At 41.5% G+C, this 15,884-nt stretch overlaps 2 protein-coding genes across 3 annotated transcripts; one reads left to right on the top strand and one right to left on the bottom strand.

The window, feature by feature from the left end:
* Positions 1-257: 257 nt before the first annotated feature.
* On the top strand, positions 258-4,648 carry LOC125508522 (probable L-ascorbate peroxidase 6, chloroplastic/mitochondrial). 2 transcript variants are annotated; one of them, XM_048673247.1, is made up of 11 exons: positions 258-489; positions 585-701; positions 1,023-1,143; positions 1,218-1,318; positions 1,416-1,503; positions 3,034-3,101; positions 3,188-3,274; positions 3,873-3,947; positions 4,031-4,108; positions 4,187-4,291; positions 4,379-4,648. In XM_048673247.1, exons 1-11 carry the CDS (start codon positions 409-411, stop codon positions 4,394-4,396), a joined length of 939 nt encoding a protein of 312 aa, XP_048529204.1. In that variant the 5' UTR covers positions 258-408; the 3' UTR covers positions 4,397-4,648. The 2 variants fall into 2 exon arrangements, with proteins under 2 accessions (XP_048529204.1, XP_048529205.1); XM_048673248.1 differs by having other exon boundaries at positions 306-489; positions 603-701.
* A 64-nt stretch (positions 4,649-4,712) lies between these two features.
* On the bottom strand, positions 4,713-10,672 carry LOC125508521 (aldehyde dehydrogenase family 3 member H1-like). The gene is made up of 10 exons (XM_048673246.1): positions 10,385-10,672; positions 9,595-9,663; positions 9,275-9,371; positions 6,293-6,499; positions 6,070-6,185; positions 5,837-5,941; positions 5,572-5,744; positions 5,368-5,458; positions 5,084-5,233; positions 4,713-4,997 (listed from the first exon to the last, which is right to left on the bottom strand). The coding sequence occupies exons 1-10, from the start codon at positions 10,574-10,576 to the stop codon at positions 4,755-4,757; spliced, it is 1,443 nt and encodes a 480-aa protein (XP_048529203.1). The 5' UTR covers positions 10,577-10,672; the 3' UTR covers positions 4,713-4,754.
* Positions 10,673-15,884: the final 5,212 nt, after the last annotated feature.

Raw genomic sequence — 15,884 nt, 5'->3', positions numbered from 1 at the left:
ATTAAACACTTGCGATCTCTTCGTATGACTTGTATTGCTCATGTCAAGCGTAGTCAAAATCTTGTTAGCGATTTCTTAGTTAAATTTGCTAGTAGGGAACATAGAACTGTAGTCTAGCTGGGCTCCGGCCCCCCAGAAATCGTTGATCTTTGTAAGGTGGATTGTATGGTTGAGTAATACAAGTATATACCTGCAAAAAAAAAATATTGAAGATGCTCTTATACTCAGTTCGCTCTTTTTTTCTTCTTCTCCGAGAGACGTGTTGGAGTTTGTGGCTATGTGCTATGGAGGAGACATCAAAACGAGAGAGAACGTGCAGGAAATATATTTCTCGCTGTCCATTTTTCCCCAAACACGCGGACGAAGGAATCACCCCTAAACCCTCCTCTCCCCGCCGCCGAAGCCGACATGGCCGTTCACCACCTCCTCCGCCGCGGGATCTCTGGTGGGTCTCCCCTCCACCCTCTGCGCGGCCTCCTCGTATCGCAGGTATACGCACAGCTCCCGCCCTCGTCCATTACTCAGCGCCGACGTGTCGGTTCCTGATTTCATGGTGGCCCCTTGTCTGACTTCCCTCCTCGAAGGAGCTCGGTCGGCGTCAGGCGAGCTCGGCGGCGGCGGGGGACGCGGTGGCCGAGCTGAGGGGCGCGCGGGAGGACGTCAAGCAGCTGCTGAAGGAGAAGTCCTGCCATCCCATCCTGGTATCGTATACACGACCTTGGATACCGAGTTTTCAATTTCGAACAGAGGAATGCCCGTGTTGGGCTTTAGATTATCTTCTGGGCAGCCAAGAAATTCTGAATTTAACATACGTGATCCTTATGTAGTCTAGGGACTGACACTGCTTTATTATGTTGTGATGAGTGCTGTAAATGCACCTGTCTGCAACCTGTCACACACGCAAGTTTTAAAATTTGCACACTGCACAGTTCCTGGTTTTGCATCTGCTTGGCCCAACATTAGCTGATGCAGCCTACAAATGCCTCTTGGTGACATGTCTGCTGAACCGCTTCTGGTTTCAGGTTCGCTTGGGTTGGCATGACGCTGGTACTTATGACAAGAACATTAATGAGTGGCCCAAGTGTGGTGGAGCTAATGGTAGCTTGAGGTTTGAAATTGAGTTAAAGCATTCGGCTAATGCTGGTAGCGCTTCTCCTCCACAGGTTCTCTTTTGTTTCATACAACGAGGGCTCTTTTTAAAACTAGTTCTACTGCAGGTCTTGTGAATGCTTTGAAACTTATTCAAGCCATCAAGGACAAATATGCAGGTGTTACTTATGCGGATCTGTTTCAGCTTGCCAGTGCTACAGCCGTTGAGGTACTTTGTGGCGCTTCAACCTATCAATGATGATCATTCCAAAAAAGTACTCTTAGATTAGCAATGATGCGACTGATTTGATTTTGTCATTTTTCAGGAAGCTGGTGGCCCCAAAATCCCCATGATCTATGGAAGGGTTGATGTTTCTGCCCCTGAACAATGCCCACCAGAGGGGAGACTCCCTGGTTAGTAATTAGTATCCATGGCCCAGCTTACTATGTATGTCGATTTAACTTATTTCTGATCTTACCGTCTTTGTCTAGAGCTCGAATATTATACTGCACCTTTAGTTTTGCATGATATAGATCTCTACAGCATGTAGCAACAATTTCTCAGTGATGGGAGCAATAAACGATTATCTGGTAAACTTGAATGGTTATCCGTTGATTGCTGCAGATATTTCAGTTTACGGATCAAATCATCAAAACTTTAACAAACCAAATGAAGCTCTTACGTGTGTTTGCACGTGCTACTTGTCTATTCTAGGTTCTTAATATATTAGTAGTATAACTGAACTTTCATGAGAGTGGTAGAGTATACAGTCGAACTTCATAATTCTTGCGAAGGGGGGTATATTTAACTAAAACACGTATTGAAAATTAACTCAGTTTTTGATTCTATTTATCTACCTGTTTGACATAAACTTAAGAGCTACCACATGCAAAGGACAGAACTGTCTCATGGACGTACTCTGCTTCACGCAAACATGCCTCCTGAGGATATCACATGTATTTGAATGCTTGGTTATCTGCTGTGTTTAACTAAAACATGCATTCATTAAAATATTAACTGAACGCTTGATTTTGTTTCTCCACACTGTTGAATATTGATTTATGGGCTACCACATGCAATGCGACAGAGTTATCTCTGGCCATTATCTGCTTCAGGCCGACATGCCTCCTTAGGATATCACCTGTATTTAAATGTATATTTATTTTATCTCCAAAATGTACTTGGATGCACCATATTAACTTCAGTAATAGCATCTCCGGCCGGTCTGGGTTAATTTGATCCCCTAATTTTGCACGGACACGTCCGGACAGTGTCTGCTCCACGCCCTTAATTTGTGTGTGCTCGCAGCTGTGTCCACTTAAATTGTCCAGACACATGAATATGATTGGTGGGGGTGGGCCGGATCCGACGTGGAGGGCTGCCCAGGGTGCTGGACAACCTGACATATAGGGACAATTTGGGTCTCTCTCTCTCTCTCTCTCTCCCTCCCTCCCTCTCTCTCTCTGGGGGGGGGGGGGTCTGGTTGAAGATGCTCTAACCAGCATATTGATTCCACACCACTAACTTCTAATGGTAGGGCCTTTCAAGTTTTCAACAATCATGATTTTGTTTTCTTACAATATCCCTTTGTCATCCCAATAAGAGACTGTTAAGTTCCTTTTATTATCTCCAAAGTTGCATCACACTGTGCAAAATCAAATTATGACCGTGCTGTAGCATGATAGTGAAAAGTTGCATCGCCTTTGCAAGATTGAATCATGACCGTGCTGTCTTTTGTAATAAAGCAACTTTTCTTTTACAGCCAGTTCCCTTCTCAAGTAACGCAACATTTTCTCATGTTTGGTTTTTCAGTTCTACCAGTGCTAATTCATGTTTCCTCTGTGATGTAATTTAGGTTGACATTTAGAAACCAAAATATGAACTAAACTTGTATCTTTTTGATCCATGCTAATGGTATCATATATTTTTTGCCACCCTTTCAGCTGCTGGTCCGTCTTCACCTGCTGAACATTTGCGAGAAGTATTCTACAGAATGGGCCTGAATGACAAGGTACTCGGATACTGCTGTGTTACTTTTAACTCTTCAATACAGTATACTTCTGGAGTTGCTTGTCTTATCTTTTTTGTGATCTGTAGGAAATTGTTGCATTGTCAGGAGCACACACACTTGGACGATCAAGACCAGAGCGCAGCGGCTGGGGTAAACCTGAAACAAAATACACTGTGCGTAAATTACAGCCAGAGCTCATTGTTTCCAATTTAAAGATGCCTTATCTATTGAAACATATTCATGGTACTAGCTGAATGACCCATGCGCTGCTACACAGTAATAGAAGTAATAACTATAAATCCAATCATGTAGGGTAACTATTTCCGTCCATTACGAAATAGATTTAGATATATAGTAACAGCCCAGGCAACTTAGAAACCGCAAAACAGTAAAATTTTATATGAAATATTTAATAGATTATTCAATAAAACATCGCCAACACTCGTATTAGTTCCTTGCGTATGCGCATCCTACAAAATGACAATGTCAGATCGCTACTTTGCTGGGTGCTAACAAGACCGAAAGTTATTCTTCTACACTGAAAGTGTCATTTAGCCATATCAATTCAATTGTGATTTTTTGAATGAACTACAAAAAATGAGCTATATTCTTATCACCGTCATTAACTTTTCTATCACAGAGCTTATATGTTCCTACAAAGCTGTTCTTCTTGGTGCCAGCATGTACAGCATCATTATGTTCTGAATGAAGAATGTTGTGAACCTTATATCATATTGTTAGCCTGATTGGTTGTTATGCTTGACTTGCCAGAAAAATGGACCTGGTGCACCTGGGGGGCAATCTTGGACATCACAGTGGCTCAAGTTTGATAACAGCTATTTCAAGGTGAGATTCCTAATTTGCAATATGCTATAGAGTAATACCTGCAATCATTATTATCTTACAGTTATATAACACATAAAATTTAGGATGTCAAAGAACGACGAGACGAGGACCTCCTAGTTCTGCCTACTGATGCTGTGCTCTTTGAGGATTCATCATTCAAGGTTAGTGATGATTCTCCCATTGCAAAACATCTGTAGCTGATTCTTTGAACATAATTTTGTGTGCTATCATGGTTGCAGATTTATGCTGAAAAGTATGCTGAGGATCAGGATACATTTTTTGAAGACTACGCTGAAGCTCATGCTAAATTGAGCAATCTGGGGTCTAAGTTTGACCCTCCTAAGGTAGATGTGATTAAGAGAACCATTTATGAGAACCAGGACATAATTAACCATATTGTAAGGTCGTGCTGACTCATTGAAATGTTGCAGGGTGTATCACTAGACTAGCCGATACTTGCTGCTGATGAACTGCATTTTGGTGAGTGAAGATGACAAGGCTCTGTTTCTTGCAACTATTTTCGAGGTGTAACAAATTCGGATCCACCGAAGCAGTATTTTGAGTTGTGTGCTCCATTACCAGAAATAAAAGCAGCATTGGACAGTTCCCGGACCGAACATTTATGATACTTACATGTTGTATGACACTTCAAGGTGATCAAATATAAAACAATACTATCAGGCTGTTGCCCCTTTGCGATATGTCTGGAACAGAACGGTACCTAGCAAGCACACTATGGGATATTTTATTTATCTTTTTGTTTGATGTTTGATCATACAACATACCAGCCATCCTGAAGAGGTGAGCTCATTTCCCTCTTGGGAACCCCAGGATAGCCTGAATCATGTCTCCCAGCTTGCCTTCAAGCACTCCTTTGAGGATCTTGAGCCTTGGTGCCGAGTAGGGCGGGTACCTAGCCCTGGCCTCCCCGGCGAAGCCTCGGTTCATGACTGCCTTCCTGTGGCTGAAAGCATCAAAGCTGAACTTCCCATGGTAGGAGCCTGTGCCGCTCTCCCCAACTCCTCCAAATGGCAGGTATGGGTTTGTGAGCTGCAACATCGCAGAACAATGTCAGCATTCTCACTTTAGTTCCCTGTAAAATTCGCATGTTCCAGACAGGGCCTTGTGCTGATTACATGTATGCTGGTGTCGTTGAAGAGCATTCCTCCTGCAGAAATGGCCCCCTCGAACTGGTTCTGGAGCTCACTGTCCCTGGTGAAGAGGTAAGCTGCAAGTGGCTTAGCCATTGAGTTGATGAGACCAAAGCTTTCATGGATCTTGTCAACCTGAAAGAAAAAGAGAACATTCGACTCAGATGCACATCATGTACCACCAGTAATCTCCTGTGCTTTTTTTGAGGGGAATCTTATGGGTAAAAAATGAAGTAATATTCTCTGAATCTGAGAGAGTTGGCTCTGACCGTGATGATCGGAAGCAAGGGCCCGAATATTTCCTCCTTCATGATGGCGGAATCGAGAGGGACATCTAGGAATATTGTAGGGGCGATCTTCCTGTGGTACGATGAAGAAACAACAGAAACAATATGTGAGCAGATCAACCAAACGCATTATGCGCATGATGGTAATTTGCTAGAGTTGGTAATGTGAAGATGGAATCCACTCACAGCTGCTGTTCATCCCTGTGACCGCCGAACACGATCTTGTCGGAGACCATCTCTTCGTCCATCAAGCCCTTGAGCCTGCCAAAATGGCTGGCATTCACGACGCGGGACAAGTCCGCTGATAGCAGTGGATCCTTCCCGTAGAACTTCTCCAAAACTTTCTTTAAAGACTCGAGCTTCCAAGTTATGTTCAACGAAAAGTTAGGATTCATCACCCTCGTAAAAAAGAGAGGGTTAGAACTGTGCAAACAAACATATATTTGCGTACCAGCTTTGGGGCAAAAGCCTGTGTGGTTATGATGAAATCAGGAGCAATGCAGGCCTGGCCATTGTTGCAACCCCACTTGCCAGCAGCGATCCTCTTGGCAGCAATCTTTGTAGGAAAATAATAATTAAGAAACATGAGTTAGAAAAAAAAGGGAACATCTAAGAGAAGGCGAGCTTTTTTTTCTCCGTGGGATTTTGGCAATGATCATTCGGACTGGGGAAGATTGATTTTACGTGGAGATCGACGTTTGAATCGACAACCACCGGGCATTTGCCGCCGAGCTCCAAGACGACCGGCGTCAGATGCTTCGCCGCTGCGGCCATCACGACGCGTCCGACTCTGCTGTTGCCTGCAATTTTTCATCGCAACATGCCGTTGGTTGGATGCAGGCGAGAAGAAGGTTTCGAGCTTCATCGACGGCCGTCGACAAGAACTGACATGGAGATTGGCACTGACCTGTGTAGAAGATTTTGTCCCACTTGTGGTTTAGGAGCGCGGTGGTCTCCTTGACGCCGCCCTCGATGACCTTGATGCAAGTGCCGTCGACGAACCGCGGCAGCAGCTCAGCCAGCAGCGACGACATGGCTGGTGCCCCCTCAGACGGCTTCAGCGCAACGGCGTTGCCGGCGGCGATCGCACCGATGACCGGGTCCAGGGACAGCACTGAGATGATCGGTAGACATGTCGTTGGGAACGCATGAATTTCATGGTTTTCCCCATTTGAAATCAGACACAGTATGAAGAGCAAGAAGATAAAAATATCACTTGAGCTTCTCCGCAACAAAAATTAATTATTACAGCTGGATCTCGAGCCAATTTTCTTATATGTCCAGCTGCAACTGGTAAATCACTTTATCATCTAGTGTCATAGGATTATTACTAGTAGTAAACTTCTTGTTTTGAAATCTATATCTATATCTATATCTATACCTATTATTACAGGGAGGTGATATTTTTGGTTTCGTCCCGTTTTGTTTGATCCACTTTAATTAATTTCACGTACGCTATTTGGTTTCGTTACATGCCACCTGTTTTGGCCCAATGGAGGAAGCCCACCTGACGGAACACTGTGGTCCATGTCCGGAGAGCTGGAAACAAAAAAAATAGCCGATGGCAGGGTTCGATCTCATAACCCGTCAACCGGCCACACACAGTTTGTCCAACTAACCCAGCTAGAGATATGAGAAAAATATTTTTCTCCCATTGCAACACACGGGCCTTTTTGCTAGTAAACATACAATTTTAATAAAACGGTAATGCACCTTTCTCTTCATAAGATGGTTGGATGTTAATCCAAAAGTATAACGTGACTCAGATTTATGAAGACATAAACTTCTAAATAGACAAATGTCCCCATCATCCGGGTGAAGGAGACGTTGCTTATGGTTCAAAGTGTATAAACGTGACATTTTGCATGGCAGTACTAGGTAGCAATATGGCTGAAATAGAGACATTGCTTATTTTTAAAATGTCGTAAAGTGAAATTTGAAGTCGCTAATTGTATGTAAAACGACACATTTTGATAACTAATATAGTTTCTGTTAAGTTATTTTTCTTACACATGCTTTCTAATTTAATCTGTGTTTGCGCACAATGGTCGCAGCCTCTTTATCCATATAGAGCGCGACCGATGGCCATTCGAATCTGCTAGAGTTACTGTTAGCGGGGGGGTCAAAATATGGCAATATTCTTTTGAAGGGGTATAAGTGTTTAAATGTGTTGAAAAGTGACATGCACATCAAAAACGATGCGTGGTTAGTTGTACTTTCTCAGTACCAGTGCATAAGTCATGTTACAAAAACCAAATAATCTCAAAACACTTAGACGCGGTTTATTAATTCTCACCTCGTTTTTTATTTCTTGATTGACATGAATAAAGGAATCAGCCAATAAGAGACGTGACGCATGTATGTTTTTAATGACTTGAGACTACCTAACACGGCATGAAGTGGCCAGTTTATTACATGCAGTGTTATTAATTAGCAAATGAACTTTAAGTTCTCTTGTTTTTCCCTCCACCTTGATAATAGTGCACAACGTAAGATGACTTATGCACTGATACGAAGGGAGTACTCCCTCCGTTTAGGTGTGTTAGTCACCTTACGAAAACCAAATAATCCCAAAACACTTAGGCACGGTACATTAACTCGCTCCTCGTTTCTTGTTTAGTGACATATCAACCAATAAAAAATGTGGGCTATGCATGCTTTCAATAACTTAAGACTATCAAACATGATGACTTAGAGGGTGTTTGGATTCAAGGGACTTATTTTAGTCTAACAAAAAATAGTCTCTTTAAAAGGCTAAAACTAAAGAGGGGCTAAAGTTAGTCTTGAGACTAAAATGTTCTAGTCAGGGGTACCCCTACTAAAATGTGGATTAGTCCTCTCTCTTTTCATTTAACTCCCCTCCTTTAACACATGCGAGTTCTGGATTGAAGGATTTGAAGGATAATAAATGCTCATTAACTTGATTTTAGTCTTTTTAGTATTTGGATCCAAGCATGAGTGAGGCTAGCAAGTTTTAGTCCTACTATTTTTAGTCATGAGACTAAAACGTATCCAAGCACCCTCTTATACACCTAGACGGAGGGAGTACTACTAATCCAGTTGTGCATTTTATCATGTGTAAAAAATAGGCACTCGTAAATGATGATTATGTTGTTGGTTAAAGAGTTGTCCAGATATCTCTAAAAGAATAAAAATGAAAAAGAAACAGATATACAGTGCATGAAAGACGCACGGTACCAGACAGGCGTAATGCACGAAAGATACATGACACAGAAGAAAATAAATGAAGCTACATTTCATTGATGGCTTTGTGGCCGTCAACCAACAAACTATCTGAAACTGAGCCATCTCAGCGAGATGCACTATTCTGGCAGCGCAGGAAGATGGAAGTGATTTGTAGAAGAGCTGAAAGATACCAAAGTATAAATGCCGACAGCGACGGAACGAAACCCAAACCCGCAGGACGGCAATCATGTACACCACCCTCCGTTCTGCAACAGTGAAGTAGTGGGGATGCCTACGTGGCACTTCATTACGTGCACACCAACCACAGTTATATGCCAGGCGCATTTACCCGCAAAAGAAAAAAAGAGAAAAAAAGAGTACATGCCAGCCGCATGAGCATGTGTGGCTGAGCAGATCATTCCCATTCTTATAGTACTTACATCTCATGGCTCATGCACACATGTTGCATGCATGCACCAGCTAGTGGCTGTTCCCAGTTTTTGGGCAACTTTTTAGTTGATGATCTTCCTCTGTTTATATTCCCTTTAATCAGTATGATCCAGTTTCATTTTAAATTTAATTTGATGCCTCCTATACACAATGAAATTAGTAGCGCACGCGTGAAAGCTTGTTGAATGGCATTTTAATTTATCGCTAAACAATTTTTTCTGTCAACTTAGGGTTCCATGCATAATGAACTTACAGAGAGGGTAGTTCCAGGCGGAGATGACGAGCACGAGGCCGAGGGGCTCTGGCGTAATCCTCGCCGTCGAGGGGAAATTCATGAGCTTTGCAGGAACCTGAATCAAGGGTACGTCCCTATTCGATCAATGCTTAATAAGATAATGGACATTGTGTGATATAAATCTGCAAGTGGTTAGCTGCTGCGGGTACAAGAGCATGATTGGTTTTCTATCAATAGGTTTGTGTACAGTGTAGGCTTGATAGCTGTAGAGAAACTGTTGATTAAGCTATCGACATCTCACATCATATCAAGGTACTAGTGAATCGACAATGATATACCTTCTGGGGTTTCATCCATTTCTTGAGATTCTTCAAGGCAAACAAGCACGACGACTTGATCAGAGATAGCTGCCTCATCAAAATTCACAATTGACAAGAGAACAAATAACCTGTGAGTAAGCATGTGACCAGCTACGAGAGTAAGCCCAGTGCGAAATAGATAAATAAACCAAAAAGCTCAAATAATACGTGAACTTTCTTTTTGGAGTTGATAACACATGAACTTGACAGACCGTTTTTTGCGTGTGGTATTTAGTTTCAGGTGATCCGAGAGAAACGAAGTTTTGCGGAATTTGATTTCGATCTGTGGGCAGATGCTTAAATAATTGGGCTTACGTGTATACACTGTGCATGTATGATTGATTTTCTTCCATTTTAGTTGGTGCCATAGTTACATGACACCATCCGATTGAATTTAAAGAAAGAAAAACAGGGCTGTGAAATTATAGTAGTACTGTATGACGAAGCGAGTTGTGAATCGAACATGCAAATAGAACAGACAGGGACTTTAAGAAGCCAGAAATTTCAGATCAGTTTACCAATCTAGTCGACCCAATTAATGCTCTTCCCTCCGTTCTAAATTACTTGTCGTCGAAATGGATATATGTAGAACTAAAATAAATCTAGATACAAGTAATTCGGAATGGAGAAAGTACCTAGCAAGGAATCTCAAAAAAAAAACAGAAGAAGGAACCCGCGAAGATCTTATAACAAACTAATCCAACGTATGAATATGATCGATCGTAATCGTAGCGGAGAAATTAGGACGCGTGGATGCTGCTTGACGTACCTCGTGGACGTGTGCTTCGGTCTTGGGCTTGCCGAGGTCGGCGTGGAGGGCGTCGCATATCTCCGCCTCCATCTCCGTGGCCATCCGCAGAACCCCTCGCAGCTGCGCCGCCCGCCACTCCGCCGGCCTCGTCTGCCCCGCCGCGAACCTCTCCCGGAGCTCCTGCACAGCCGCCGCCCGGGACTTCACCATGTTATATATGTAATCTAGCTAGCTCCTGGTGAATTACCTGCAAGCAAGCCAGTTAGGTCGGTGATATGGAGGGAAGGAGGAGGCTGGAGGTGGTTTGTCTTGTGGAGAGATGAGAGACGTGCTTATATATGTTTGACGTTTTGTTCTAAAAAAAGGAAAAATGTTTGACGTTTCTACAAGATTTTTGTTTAAAGCGGTTGGTCGCTCTGTTTTGCTCTTATCGCTTTGTTCGTTTGATCTTCTCCGATAGTCGGATCAGCACCACCCGTCCTTTGAAGATTATGATGAAATTAATCATTGCGGTCATGTCAAAAAATATATAGAGATTAACCATTGTGGTGTGCAAAAGTAATACTCTCATTGATTTAAAAAAAGTAATACTCTCTTTCAATTCATTCAGTTTATGATACTTTCCAGAATACACATTCCTAACCCAATAATGATGATTCAAAATATCAATAGGTCCGAATCCTTTATTTCAACACATCACGTCCTATCTGTGTTGCCACTTATTCTCTTTCTGACCCTCGTCGACGGTGGCCTCATTGTTGACACAATCATACCACGTCTGCATGTGGTCAATTCTAAGACATCTCTCGCGGCATAAGATGAGAAATCTGCTTTTCTTTCCTGCGAGATTTTGGTGAAGCGTGCATGCATGGTTATAAGTGGTTTGTTTCATCTCCAATCTGATTTTGCTGGGGTGTTCATTTCGAATCCGAATCGACACTAGAGTCAATAATCTAGATTACATTGTAATGATTCTAACACCCATGGAGTCTTGGTGCTGATCATGTTTTGCTCATGGAAGAGGCTTAGTCAACGGGTCTGCAACATTCAAATCCGTATGTATTTTGTAAATCTCTATGTCTCCCTCCTTGACTTGATCGCGAATGGAATTGAAGCGTCTCTTGATGTGTTTGGTTCTCTTGTGAAATTTGGATTCCTTCGCTAAAGCAATTGCTCCAGTATTGTCACAAAAGATTTTCATTGGACCCGATGCACTAGGTATTACACCTAGATCGGATATGAACTCCTTCATCCAGATTTCTTCATTTGCTACTTTCAAAGCAGCTCTGTACTCCGCTTCACATATAGATCCCGCCACAACGCTCTTCTTGGAACTGCACCAACTGTCAGCTCCACCATTCAATATAAACTAGACAATTCCCCGCGCGTTGCTGCGGGAATTTGTTGTAGATTTTCAGATAACATTCACGTATCAAATAATAAAACCATTTAATTCAATGATATGAAACATAGGTGACCTTTATTTTCAGAAATCTATTGTTCAAATTTATTGGTCACATTTGAAAGCTATAAATACAATTCTTTTGCGTTCTTTACTTTTGAAATTGCATATGTGTATTTGTTGCGAGCTTCCCTTAGTAAAACAATAAAGAACATGACTGATTATTGTTCGAAGAATTAGGTGGCATCCTGGATAAGATGTTTACGTTATTAATTAAAATAGATGGAGTAAGGCAAAAAAGTGATATGAAAAATAGAGAGCGAACCAATATTCAGTACTTGCTGCTTATGTTGTCCATCTGTACTAGCTATCCATCCATGGTTGAACTGATGAAGTGGTAAGGAGAAATAAGGTTCCATATATTTTCTCAGTAATAATAATTATGAAGGTAAAAGATTAAGACATCATAGTGTGACCTTGGAAATGCAAAAACTTCAAATCACAACACATAATGTCATTGCCTCCAAAGGTAAACATAACGCATCCAAGCAACTGTTACATTATTTTTTTAGTAATAAGCCATTTGACATCACATATAGAGATCTAGGATTTGAAAACAAATTGCACAATCGTTCAGAGATAATCTTTAAGATCATATCGGAAAGCAAGAACTGCTAATAAGTTGTCGGCATCGCACACCATAGTACTGCATTCTCGCTAATAAACAAAGTCAAAGATACAAAAGGATTTAAAACAAACTGTAGACAAAGTGAAATGGTAAGACAACATACTTTAGTACAATCATAGTCCATTGTTGCCAAATAACACAACCATAGTAATCACATCTTTTTGAATGTCCAGCTACTGCTGCCAATACATGGAATATATTTATTTAGTAGTAAAACATGGATCGCAGTCCTTTGTTGTATATTTTTCTTAGTGGAATTATTCCACTTGTCCTGAAATGTTTCCTGATTTATTGTTGTTTGTAGTGTTGCCCAAAGATATAATGGCAAATAAATATAACTAATTGGTGGATACAATGGGGGATATAATTAACCGGGCCAGGTTGTAAAGCGTATCTCTAGTTACCAGATCATACTTACTATGATGGGGCTTAAGAACTTTCACAGGGTAATGTCATCACACTTATGAGCTTACCAGGTTGAATAGAGCTGAGACTGCAAGAATTGACAAACTATAAAAAGACATGGGTAGTTATACATGTGTAAAATAGTTTGATACTTACATTCAGGTCGCTAGTAGTCTTAGTTGTAATGCAATACCCTGCAAATAAAAAATATAAACAGAAAGATCAGTTTGCAGTGTTGCAGCTCAAATTGATATATCCACAAATGCCTGCCAAGCCAAATACCTGGTCTGATCCTAAAAAAAGAAAAAAAGAAATACAATATTGAAAGAAGAATACTATTCAAAGGAGGGATAGGCTAGTCTGGCATGACTATTGATAGTTCTTGCTCCGAAAGAAAACACTGCTTAGTATTCTCTATTCCTGGACCTGCTCTTTTGTTACCTAGATGTCATGGTGCGTAGATCTGGGAGTTAACAAATGGCATTAGTGAAAATTAATAATTGACGGTACACCATATCTGTAATATTATGAAGTATTCGTCCAATGAAGCTAAACAAAATGCACTCTTACCTTGCCATTTGTTGTAGAGAACCGAACATTACTGAATTTATGTTCATCTTTAGTTTACATACCAAGATTTACTGAACACCAACCTAAGTGAAAAGAAAGTGTAGCAGGACTTAAAATTCATAGACAGAGAAGAAAAAGAACGACAATATGACATAGAAACCTGTAAGGAACATTTAGTATGACAGCCATATCATGCCAATCTGCAGCATCTCAGACACCAACCTATACTTTGAGCTTTGAATCGGTCAAGATAAGATTTTTGCAAGATAGTTAGCTGATGCAGTTCTAGTCACAACAATTCTAAATCTCTGGATTTAAGAGCCGGACTCATAAAAACTGGATGGGACATCATGAGGAAGAGGTTGAGGGGGTACCTGGTACAGAGAAGGGAGGCAATATCGGGGATGCAGGTGTGTTCCTGCCAACACGTGCATCACCAGCAAGCAATGGGCGTCGGCAACGGAGACTTCAAATTCGGACCACCGTGAAGGTTGATGATTATCGAAGGACGAAACTGACGACCCTCGAGTAGATCTTTGGTACCAATTGCGGCAGTTAGTTGAGCGTGTGGAGGCAGGAGTAAATCCATCCGGCTTTTTACACGAACCATTTGTTTCTGCTGCAATGGAGATTCAAGAAGATGAAGAGGAAGACAGGCTGCCGTAGGGAAGATAAGAGGTTGAGATGTGGAATCCTTACGGGGGGAGGGGGGATTAAAGAGTGTTGCCCTCCTTAGTGGAGAAGAAAGGAAGCAGAGGAGGCGTGCAACTGGAAAGTAAAGAAGGAAGCAGAGGGGGCGCGCCTGCGTTGGGGGGAGAAGGAAGAAGCAATGTGTACGGGGACCTTCAGGAAATAGAAACTGATGCTGGGACCGGAAAAAATAGAGATTTCTTACAGAAAAAATGATGAGAAAACTCAAAAAATGATGAGGTGGAAGGCTGATGATGTGGATAGACTACATGTCAAGAGAAATAGGATAGCGGGGATGACCTATTTAGGTATTATAGATACGTATCCGATTTGCGACTTAGAGTCATCCGGATCAGTGTCAAAGCTTGCATCGATGTAACCATTTACGACAAGCTCTTTGTCACCTCTATAAATGAGAAACATATCTTTAGTCCTTTTCAAGTATTTCAGGATGTTCTTGACCGCTGTCCAGTGATCCACTCCTGGATTACTTTGGTATCTCCCTGCTAAACTTATAGCAAGGCACACATCATGTATGATACACATCATTGCATACATGATAGAACTTATGGCTGAGGCATAGGGAATGACTTTCATTTTCTCTCTATCTTCTGCAGTGGTCGGGCATTGAGTCTGACTCAACTTCACACCTTGTAACACAGGCAAGAACCCTTTATTTGACTGACCCATTTTGAACTTCTTCAAAATATTATCAAGTTATGTGCTTTGTGAAAGTCCAATTAAGCGTCTTGATCTATCTCTATAGATCTTGATGCAATATATAAGCAGCTTCACCGAGGTATTTCATTGAAAAATTCTTACTCAAGTATCCTTTTATGCTATCCAGAAATTCTGTATTATTTCAAATCAACAATATGTCATCCACATATAATATTAGAAATGCTACAGAGCTCCCACTCACTTTCTTGTAAATACAGACTTCTCCAAAAGTCTGTATAAAACCATATGCTTTGATCACACTATCAAAGCGTATATTCCAACTCCGAGAGGCTTGCACTAGTCCATAAATGGATCGTTGGAGCTTGCACACTTTGTTAGCACCTTTAGGATAGACAAAACCTTCTGGTTGCATCATATACAACACTTCTTTAAGAAATCCATTAAGGAATGCAGTTTTGACATCCATTTGCCAAATTTCATAATCATAAAATGCGGCAATTTCTAACATGATTCAGACAGACTTAAGCATCTCTACGAGTGAGAAGGTCTCATCGTAGTCAACTCCTTGAACTTGTCGAAAACCTTTCGCAACAAGTCGAGCTTTGTACACAGTAACATTACCGTCAACGTCACTCTTCTTCTTGAAGATCCATTTATTCTCTATGGCTTGCTGATCATCGAGCAAGCCAACCAAAGTCCATACTTTGTTCTCATACATGGATCCCATCTTAGATTTCATGGCCTCAAGCCATTTCGCGGAATCTGGGCTCATCATCACTTCCTCATAGTTCGTAGGTTTATCATGGTCTAGTAACATGACTTCCAGAACAAGATTACCGTACCTCTCTGGTGCAGACCGTACTCTGGTTGACCTACGAGGTTCGGTAGTAACTTGATTTGAAGTTTCATGATAATCATCAGCTTCCTCACTTATTGGTGTAGGCATCACTGGAACTGATTTCTGTGATGAACTACTTTCCAATTCGAGAGAAGGTACAACTACCTCATCAAGTTCTACTTTCCTCCCACTCACTTCTTTTGAGAGAAACTCCTTTTCTAGAAAGGATCCATTCTTAGTAATG

This window comes from Triticum urartu, chromosome 5, assembly GCF_003073215.2.
Source record: "Triticum urartu cultivar G1812 chromosome 5, Tu2.1, whole genome shotgun sequence".
In the NCBI taxonomy this organism is placed as follows: Eukaryota; Viridiplantae; Streptophyta; class Magnoliopsida; order Poales; family Poaceae; genus Triticum; species Triticum urartu.
This window is presented reverse-complemented; position numbering and strand designations above follow the sequence as displayed.

What these genes read in the sequence shown, in the direction of transcription:
- LOC125508522 (XM_048673247.1), top strand. Translation starts at nt 409, where the DNA reads ATGGCCGTTCACCACCTCCTCCGCCGCGGGATCTCTGGTGGGTCTCCC. An exon ending in AGTCCTGCCATCCCATCCTG is followed by an intron (nt 702 to 1,022) that starts GTATCGTATACA and finishes TTCTGGTTTCAG; the next exon opens with GTTCGCTTGGGTTGGCATGA. An exon ending in CCAGTGCTACAGCCGTTGAG is followed by an intron (nt 1,319 to 1,415) that starts GTACTTTGTGGC and finishes GTCATTTTTCAG; the next exon opens with GAAGCTGGTGGCCCCAAAAT.
- LOC125508521 (XM_048673246.1), bottom strand. Translation starts at nt 10,576, where the DNA reads ATGGTGAAGTCCCGGGCGGCGGCTGTGCAGGAGCTCCGGGAGAGGTTC. An exon ending in AATGGATGAAACCCCAGAAG is followed by an intron (nt 9,372 to 9,594) that starts GTATATCATTGT and finishes CCCTTGATTCAG; the next exon opens with GTTCCTGCAAAGCTCATGAA. An exon ending in TCAACGACACCAGCATACAT is followed by an intron (nt 4,998 to 5,083) that starts GTAATCAGCACA and finishes GCGATGTTGCAG; the next exon opens with CTCACAAACCCATACCTGCC.